The sequence below is a fragment of the Daphnia pulex genome, chromosome 4 (assembly GCF_021134715.1).
Source record: "Daphnia pulex isolate KAP4 chromosome 4, ASM2113471v1".
Lineage (NCBI taxonomy): Eukaryota > Metazoa > Arthropoda > Branchiopoda > Diplostraca > Daphniidae > Daphnia > Daphnia pulex.
In genome coordinates, this window is record NC_060020.1 from 5,317,441 (window position 1) to 5,327,769 (window position 10,329).

The 10,329-nt window shown below is 43.1% G+C and overlaps 1 protein-coding gene across 1 annotated transcript; it reads right to left on the minus strand.

Moving 5' to 3' along the window:
• Positions 1-2,656: 2,656 nt before the first annotated feature.
• On the minus strand, positions 2,657-9,801 carry LOC124192853 (centrosomal and chromosomal factor-like). The gene is made up of 2 exons (XM_046586350.1): positions 8,063-9,801; positions 2,657-5,527 (listed from the first exon to the last, which is right to left on the minus strand). Exons 1-2 carry the CDS (start codon positions 9,237-9,239, stop codon positions 4,944-4,946), a joined length of 1,761 nt encoding a protein of 586 aa, XP_046442306.1. The 5' UTR covers positions 9,240-9,801; the 3' UTR covers positions 2,657-4,943.
• Between the last annotated feature and the right edge of the window lie 528 nt (positions 9,802-10,329).

The window sequence follows — 10,329 nt, forward strand, 5'->3', positions numbered from 1 at the left end:
CTTCTTGTTTTTTTTAAATAAAAATAAAATATATAGTTAGGTTCTTTTTTATTTGTTTTCTTCTACTTTTGGGGGTCCTCCCGAACGAGAGAAACACACGTCTATTGTTGTCCTGATAACGAATTGAATCGGAGAGAGAGAGAGAAAGAGAAATATATAAAATAAAACAAGGCCATTTTTGGGGGGGTTTCTTTTTGGAAAAAGAATGAACGGCGCTCGGAGCCACGTTCGCTTATATAACTGAATTCGTTTCATTCAATCTAAGCCGCCGCCGACGCCGCCACTATATGTATACGTGAAAGAAAAGAAAAAGAGAGTCAGGACACACAACGGTACAACCAATCAGATAAATATCTAAATAATACAGAGAGAAAGAGACGGATCATTTTCTACCTTATTCAGCTCGGACTTATTTTTTTTAATGAGCCCCCAGCTCAAAATGTCTATTGTAATGCATACATAGTGGCAGCAGCAGCAGCAGTAGTAGTTTTGGAAGTCGAAATAGACTGGTAGTACGGTTGACTAGTCGCCAAAAACCCAAATACATATGCAAACTCGTGAGATTGGAATAAATGGAATATTGAATATCTCCAAGACAAAGTTGAATGATTTCTTATATGTACGTCTTAATCTTTTCCATATTAGCTGCCGCCTGGAGTGAGTTATTGGGAAAAAATAAATTCCCTAGTCCCTACAAATATTGTCGTCCAGGTTATACAACAAATAACAACTGTATATACACAGGTAAGAAAAAAAGAAAAAAAAAGGTAGCACACACAATAATAATGTCGAGTGGAGGGGGTCAGTCGGAGAAAGTTTTTATTTTTTTTCCGTCGACTTGATCACACGACGGGCTTCCCTTTATTGCATTTCCACTGATTTCTAAGACTTGATTGTTGCAGGCCACGATCGATTGCTATCATTTATTCTTTTCTTTTTCCTTTTGGATTTTTTATTTTATTCCTGGTTCACTGACGTACATATACGCACAGAAAAATGACCAGGGTCGCCCGACTCTCTGCTGTGTGTGTGTTTTCGGGATGATAAGATCACGAATCGTTCCAGTGAGCTCGCGCTGGGACCTCAGCAAGAAAAGAAGAAGAAAAAAAAGAGAGTTGTTTGTCACCGAGATATTGATCGATTGAGCTTCACGGACACACACACAGAACAGCAGTGAACTGAACTGTGCGTGTGCTGAGCCCCAGAAGAAGAAAGAAAAAAAGACACACAAAAAGGTGAAGGGGGGGAATCTAAAAAGTCGTCTTACTCTTTTTCCGCAGAAGAAACTCACACACAAAAAAACTCCTTCTTCTTCTTCTTTTTCTTGTATGTTTCTCTCTATCGCCACTTTGTGTTGTTTCTAAAAAGGAGCGGATGTGTATAAATAAGAATCCGGAGTTGGAACTGGAGAAGCCCCGGCTCTTGTTTCTTTTCTTTTTTCTCCTCTCTCTCTCTCTCCAAGTTGATGAATAACCTGATTCTCTTTTATCTCTCGTTCTCTCTCCGTGTGTTGTTTTGGGTTTGTTTTGTTTTTCTTCTTTTTCCTTTTGTTGTTCCAGGATCACGAGAGGACAGCAAAGTCCATCTGGAATTCCGCACACGCACGGCAGACAGAGCTCCTTTTTGTTTTTTAAAATATAAAACTATAATAGGCAATGCCAAAAACAAGAAAATTACCAAAAAAACAATATGAGAAAAACATGACGACGAGTTGGAAAACCTAAAAAAAAACAGAAAAAAAACGGAAGTTCAACAAGTTTTTCTAAAAAAAAAAAAAAAAAAATGTTTTTCCCGTGCGTGTGACTCTGGCTTTGATTAATTATTTACCACCTTGTGGGAGAGAAGCAGCTGCAGCAGCGGCCCGTGTGTCTGTATCTCATTAGCGAGTCCGTGTCCGTATTGACGACCCCCCCCCAAAATCATAAGATTCTTCTTCTTTTCTTTTTCTTTTTATTTGGTGAGAAAATGTGCAACGCGTTTCAAATGGCGCCTGGGTGGTAAAAAATAAAAGAAACGGGGCGCGGTTCGACATCAGACGGCTCAGCAGAGAAGAGAGAGAGAGATTCTGTTATTTTCGCTTTTCTCAGACGTCCGTGTGTGTATTATATGCCGTGTCCGTGTGAAGTGTGTGCGCCTGGCCTCCCTTTGATCCACGGCAGACAATTTCTTCGCCCCGCCGTTTTCTGTTGTCAGCCTTTAAGTGACACTGCATTGCTAATGACTGTCACAATCTCTCTCTCTCTCTCTGCTGTATGTGTGCGTGGAGAGATAGACTTTTGACCCCCCCCCTCGCACTGTCCACTCTCTTATCAGACCTCGCCCATTTCTCTCCTGTCCACATTTCTCTGACACAAACAAAATAAAAGCCTGGACAAGAGCGAAGAAAAAAAAGACATTTTTGAATGACCCAGGGAGAGATGGCGCACACATTGTATGCGCAGCCGTAGAGGAAATGCGAAACAAGTAACAGTACATCTTATATTATTATAGTCTTGAGAGAGAATGAAAAAAAGAGACACAATGACTCATCTGTTCTTCAGACTTTTTTATGGCCATCCGTCCGACGTGTGTCCCCCTTTTTTTTGGAAGATATTTTTTGGGTACCGAATTATTATTTAAAATAAAAAAAGTTAAAAAAGAAAAATGCTTCGTCTTGTTTTATGACATGAAAAATAATCGTGTATGATATCCATATTAAAGATGTAATAGTGTTTTTTGTTGTTTTATATTCACACACACACACACACACACACACACACACGAGAGAGGGGGGAGGGGCAAATCCAGCAAAAAACTCGACCATTTTATATATCACAGTTACAAGCACAAAATTGATTGATTTTACAACGACAGGAGATGGGGGGGGGAATAAAAGATAGAAAAGGGGCTGGTGTGGCGTAAGCGCTATCGAAATCAATAAGAGTCGAAGGAAATGAGAAAAAATAAACAAAAGAGCAGGGAAAGAGTGTTGGCGGATCACCAAAATTGCCTCCATCAAACCGTGACCAATCATCTTTTATGAAAATAAAAAAAAAATAGGAGAAAAGAAAGAAAAACCATTTCTCGCCGATGTGTGTTTTATTTTGCGGAATTTTTATTTTCATTTCTTCCAAAAATTTTAAAAACAAATATTCCTCCCATCTCTCTTTTGAATAATTTTTTTTTTCGTGTGTACAGCAACAGCCCCCCGTCAAAAATGCGACTAGTCACGTGACTTTGCCCGCACGTTCGATGAACCCATTCACTATTTTTTTTGTTTTTACATCGTTAAATTAAAAAAGAAAAAATGGGGGGAAGAAATTACAAAGGAGGGCGTGGTTCAACTGATCGAACAGGAAGACTGTCTTCGTCCAAAAAAATGAATTAATTTAATCGCATTTGTTTTCATTTGAAAAAAAAAGTACGACCGAAAATATATATACCAAACACGACCCCTGAGAACAAAACAACAAAAATGGGAGCTCGGGGGAAATGAAGGGAAACCATAAAAATAATGAATTAGGCGAAAGAAAGAAACTTGACATCACAAGTGGGAAGAAGAAAATAATAATAATAATAACACGGATGCAAAATGACCTCCCCCCTTCTCGCAAAAGGTGAGGGAGGATGGTGTAAATTCAAAAGGACTAGCAAAAGGATCCGATTTTTTTTCTTTTTCTTTTTAAATCTTCAACACGCACGACAAAATAAAGAAAAAACACTGAAAACAGAAAAATATGGACATGGCGTTTTCTCTTCTCTCAAAAAATCGAATTGGCCAGCCGCATTTTGTTTGTTTCCTAGATGATTTTTTTGTTTTTCTTTTTGTTGTTTTACTCATAAATATTTATGGATCAAAGACAAGTGTGGGTGTGGTGAGAAGGGGGTGACGACAAGGAAATGAAAACAGTGACGAAGAAAAAAATTATTTTTACTTCGAGCGTCAAATTCTTTTTTTTTCTTCTTCTTTTTCCCGAATTTTAGTTTGCTTTACAACTCGACGACTAAAATTGGTTTCCCTTTGAAAAATTCGAAAATATATGTATAGATATATATATGTATGTATATAGACCTATGTGGTAAATTGTAGTTTATGTATAGAGGAGGCACATCAGAGATATAAAAGTTTGAAAAAGAAAAATTTAAGTTCCTCACGTTTTCGGTTGTGTGTGTGTGTGTTCCTCTCCCTATGCCGACGCATTTCTGTTGACAAATGAGGCTGGCGCATTGTATAATAAACGCACAAGCCGGAAAGGGATTTTCGGTTGTTTCGTCACACACACACACACACACACGGGGAAACGAGAAAATAAGGAAGAAAAGAATTGTCGTTTCACTATTTTTTTTTTGAATGAAAATCCAGCGTCAAAACGGAATTGTAAAGAAGAAAAAAGAATTATTTCCACCAATCTGCAATGGTTTCCGTAACAACAGTTCGAAAATAGAAATATGGAACTTTTCTCTCTTTCTCTTTTGTTGTTTGTTTCAATGAGGTTATTAATTTCGATGACGCTGGATTCTACATTTTTTCTTTTTAGTTTGTTTCCTGATGGAATTGACGACGGGACACACAAATTTCAAAAGCCATCGATTGATGCGGGAATTCGAGCGATAAAAAAAAGAAACAGGTCCGTGTGTGGTTGAAAGGAAGGAGGCGGGGTTTTAACGGAATTGAGGTTTGTGTTTGGATTGCAATTTTTTTGTTTTTTCCAAAAAAAGAAACGAGGGATAAGCATCACATTGAAAGAGAAACCAACTAACACAGTAATCAGCCTTTGATATATGAAGAAAAAAAAACAATCTTTTTTTTGTTTTTGTTGTTTTTCCGAGTGAAAGAGAGAAAAACTGCGACGATGGACGAAATTTTTCCACGTCTGGCAACGGGAAGTGGGTGAGACGCGCCTAGCGAACGAAAAAAGAAAAAGTGGGATGGGAATGGCGATTCTTGTTTTTCTTTCTTTCTTTCAGCAGTGAAACTTGAGAGGCTGAGCGGATGCGTGCATCCAGGCTGCCGGCGAGGACGTGACGTATCGGTGGCTGGCGGCGGCCGCTGCGGCGGCTGCAGCCGCCACGAAAGCCGCTTCGGCCGCGGCCTGAATCGACGACGGATTTGGCATCCATTGGGCCGTCGAGTACAGCCGCTGCATCTTATCAGACGAGCCACCACCACCACCGCCAGACGATGGAATCGCCTCTGGTGAACGCTTCCGGCGCCTATTGATCACAGTCTGCGGCTGTTGTTGTTGTTGCGGTTGCTGATCGATATTGTGAAATGCGGCCATCTGGTAAGTGGGTTGTTGTTGTTGTTGCTGCTGCTGCTGTGGTGGGGCGTAATTGAATCCGGCGGAAGAGGCGGTAGCGCCGGCCGGAGGACTCCAATGTTGGTTCATCCAACCCGCACCGCCACCCACGCCCGTTGGCCCCGCATAAACATTGGGAGGTGGTGGAGGAGGAAGACTGGGGCGAGCCGTTAAACAACAAGACGGGCATCCGCACGGAACTCCTCCGCCGCCCGTGGTGGTAGAATTATTCCGGATGGCACCTGAAACTGCACACACACGCACACAAGAGACGAGAAAAAAAAAGGAAACAAAAAAAAACAAAAAAGAGCGGACCGTCAGCAAAAATTTCTTTTGAATTTCATTCGAAGTTGAAAGAAAAAAAAGGAATCAAACGAATGTACATACACGACATATCCTATCTATTCCTATCCCTATTTATCTATTCCATTCTATTCCACCATCCTGTCAGTCCGGTCGGCGCATTCACGAGGAAAAAAAAGAGAAACAGAACAAGGAAAAAGAAAAAAAAAATTGTGACGGGAGGGGGGCGGATCGTCAAATGTCGGCCATTGGTTGACGTCACTCGAGCGGATGGGGGGAGCCCTAGCTCTTGGAATGGGAGAAAGGAGAGAGAGGGGCTATCTTTTCATCATCCATCCAAGACGGATGGATAAAAACCTCCACAAAAGCTATTCCATGCGACCCTTTAAAAGTGGGGTCCCTCCATAGAAAAGAGGCAAAGCCATTGAAATGTTTAATAATAGAGAAAGAGAGAATCCGGCCGGATGGATTTGTTGTAAAGTCCAAAGTCTCTCTCTCTCTCTCTCTCTCCTACATTTCATTTTATTTGTCTCCTTTTTAAGGGGGGCTGGGGAATGTCCATTATGACGACACGATGTCAATGTAATAATAGAGTAGACACAACAAAAGCCGTTCCTGTGCATTAACACAGGACTCGTTTTTTCCTTCTTTTCTTTTTATCCCTTCCAAGGTGGGAGGGAGGACACATCCAGCGGTTGCTAGTAGCAGCAGCGGCAGCCACCGGCGTGCGGATTTGAAACAATGGCCGTCAGGCGATAACTACTCGACTCAGGGCCAATCATTTTCTTCTTCTTCTTTTTCCCCTCCATTGTCTTCGCCGAAATGGGAAAGAAAAGAAAGAAGGTTCTTTTTGATGAGACATTGTGAAGTGAGGCAGTGCCGAGGCAATTTGAATTGAATTGAATAATAAATGCTGCGAGAGCTATCCAGCATAAATTCATTTCAGGTTAGCCAGCCGGAAGAAACGACATTTTTCTGACGTTCCTTTCCCATTGAATGAGCTAAGACACCAGCGACCTCCTCCTCACACACAAAAAGAATAAGGCGAAGAAGAAAAGAAAAAGAAGTGGATTGGCAATCAGAAAAAAAGCAATCAATTAATTTCAAGCGAATCATTTTCAACGGGACCAACTCCTTTTTTTCTTTCTTTCTTTAAAATACAAAAAAGGAAAATCTAAATTTAAAAAAAATTGAAATTTCAAGAATTCCAAGGATTCTTCCGCACCAGCGATATTCATTCACGTCGAATAAAAAAAAGGAAGAAAAATGTCAAATCTTTTTTTGTTGTTGCTTCAATCGGCCAGAAGAAAAGAAAGGGAAATGAGAAAATTCCGGAATTCATCCGCCGGCCGGAATTCAAGCATATCACCATTCCACAACAGATGTGAATGATTCCAAGAATCATTTTGCGATACTCGGCTTTTCTTGTATTTACAATAAAAAAAAAGTTGAAGGAAGAATATTGGATCAACCGGAATGCGCATCCCAGAAAGAAAGAAAAATCTAAACGTATTACAGTCATAAATAGTCTGTTGCAACTTTTGACCGGATCCGGAATAGAAAACTTTTATCGCAATCGAATTTTCTTACACAAGAGACTCTCCTCCGGGTGCCACTCCGCAATAAAATGTTCGCGAAAATAAGAAAAAAAGAATAACGACATTTATTTTTTCGGCGTTATTTTTATTTTCTTTTACGGTTCGAGAATAAGAAAAAAAGGGACGTTCCGGCTGCCGGAATATTACTCGCATCGTTGGCAAAAGTCGTTACAACAGGAAGAGAACGAGAGAGACCCATTTCGAGAGAGTTTGCTGGTGGGTGGGAGGAAAAAGAAGAAAAAGAAGTTATAGTTTTGCCATGTTCACTTGAGAGAACGAACGGAATGGAAAGAGAAGGGGAATGATGTGGTTGTAAAACTAGATTCCGTGTATTCCTCGCTTTTTCCATTCTCAAACTACGCCATGTTTGATTATTACCTGGATATTATTACCTTTTCCTCCCCCCCCCCTTCTTTTTTTCTCTCTCTCTATCCCCGAGGCTATTAATCCGCTTGATAGAATATCAATAATATCCTGGAGAGAAAAATCCCTCTCTCTATCCTCGCTCCCAAACAGATAAAGATGGCGTCCGAAAAAAAACGTCATTAACAAGAGTTATACTATATAAAAAGGGAGGGGGGTATTAAATGACCTGTCAGAAGAGAGAGAGCTGAGCTGATGGCGGATGGATTCCGAGGCTCTTGTGTTAATCGATACGAGATGGGTAAGACGGGGAAAAAAAGGGCCCTGGGAGAGACGACGACGACGAGTGGGGGGAGGAAATGAGATTGAGCCCATCACCTGATACTCGACGCAATTCCACCCACTCGCATACACGACACGGGAGCAACCGAGTCTCTGTGACTGGGCGGATGGGGTCCGAATCAATCCCCTTTTTTTCGAGCTGAAATAAGAGCGAGGATTTTTGGTTTGATGACTTACTCGTAGAGTTGAGTTTCTGTTGTTGTTGTTGCTGCTGTTGTTGGATGGCTGCCGGATGAGACTTGACGGATGCGGCGGATGGCTTGTCACTTTTGATACGACTGGCTGCCCCCTGCTGCTGCTGCTGTTGATTCCACTGGGGCGGAAGGGGCCGCGAGTTGGTCGCGGTGGTGGTCCACGTCGACGGATGATAGCCCGAAGGCGTGGCCAGCGATGCCACGGCAGACGAACGAGGCGGAGCAAAGACCAGGAGCGGCTCGGCGCCGGGTGGTGGACGGACGATCCTCGGCAAGTCGTACTCGACGCTACAATCCACATGCAATGGCGCCGAATAATCCTTTTTCGGGTCCACCGACAGGGTCCGGTTGACGTTTGGCATCCGATGAGGCACCGAGACACCACCATTAGATGATTGATCCACCGATTTCATCCCCATTGAAGATTTCAGGTGAGACAGACCGGTCGCCATGGTGTTGGACGACGGGTTGTTGTTGTTGGCGGCCGTCGAGGCCACCAGGGCAGATTCTTCACGATTTTGGTGTTTCTCCTGCAAGGGCCGTCTAGAGTCGTAGGCCTGGTGATGGAAGCCGCCAGGGTATTGCGAGGAGGGATGTTGTTGTTGTTGCACTTGCTGTTGTTGCTGCTGCCTCTGCAAGTGACACATGGTACAACCAGACGGGCAAACACTGGCTGGAATGGACGACGTCGTCGCCGACTGCCAGATCGTGGGGGCGTGCTGATCAGACCAGGCTGTCGACGACGAACGGATTTTATCCGTGCATCGACGTTTGGCAGCCGGAGGCTCTGCTGTTGTTGTTGCGGTCGCCGACGAAGAAGAAGTTCGTGACGACCAGGCCGATTCAGGTTGAGTCATTTTCATGACCGATTTACCGCCGTTTCCGGTGGTTGCAGCAACTGCTGACGGGTGATGAGGATGAAAGGCAGCGAAAGTGCTTCCGTAAGCCGGAATAGATGCTGAACCCGAGACCCGCGACTGTTGTGATGTCGCCATGGCGTTGGAATACGCAGCGAATGAGCCAACAACTCCACCACGGCCAACATGACTGCTGCTGCTGCTGCTGGAACTGCTGACGTCAGCCGACATGTAACCGGCTGAGTAAACACCTACCCCTCCGCCAGCCGGAATTAATGGAGGAAACGCACACAAAGCCGACATTGTGTGTGTGTGTGTGTGTAGTCGTGGGCTGGGCTAGGCTAGGCTTCCAATGGCCTAGGGTATACAACTCTCTGGGAAAGGAGAGAGAAAAAAGCCGCCTTACAAATGGCTGCCAGACAACCGACAGCCAAGGAGAAATGAGGGTATGGCGGGGGAGATTGAGAGAAGGGTGGAAACCACGCCACACACTTTTTTCTAATTTTTCTTTTTTTCAAAAAACAACACACAACGAAGAAGCTGCTGGTCACACAAATTTGAATCGGGGAGAAATGACCAAGTGAGAGATGAAAATGCACACAAAAAAAGATGAACACACTTTTTTGCAAAATCACTAGACGAATTGGTGGTAGTAGAATTCCGCCGACTATATTAACTACACAAAGTGACAAAATTCCAAACGTTGGCTTTTTCTAAGGTAATGTGGTTGTTTGATTGATCAAAGAAGAAGAAAATGGTTTCTTTCTTTCTTTCTTTCTCTGTTGGTTTTCAAGTGGAGAGAAGCGTTGGGTGTGACCGAACTTCTCTTCACGGCGTCTGGTGGGGAACTGACTAGCCCTCGCAATGGGAAACCGGAGACAACGTTGGAGGGGCGGCGGCGGTGGCGCTGCAGTCGCTCAATCCAAAATGGCCGCCGCCATTCCTTTTTTGTTGGCTGGTGTTTTTCCCATTGAACCACACACAACTCGCGTCATCAAGTTCCTATTCAAAATGAAAAAAAAAAAAAGAGAAAAAGAGACAGTGGCGTAAGAGTCGTCTAGCTGAGGTCTTCCTTGATTAGATGATTACGAATGAAAACCCGATTTGATTCAGTGGCTTAGATGTGAATGCTGGTGCAACTGCACACACAGCCACTAGGCGCAGTAGTATATACGAGATGATTTTTGATGGATGATGGCTCCGAAATGGCGGGCTGTGCCGTCGGGGGGAGAACTCAAAATTGTGTTTCTTCTTTTTCCCTTTTAAACAACAACAGGAAGCTGCCGAGATGAATCGAGAGTTTGATTGAGCCAGCCAGTCTTCCCCCCAAGAGAAAACTCTTCGATATATTTAGGTGGAAAAATCTGTGAAACACCGAAAAACTTAAACATCC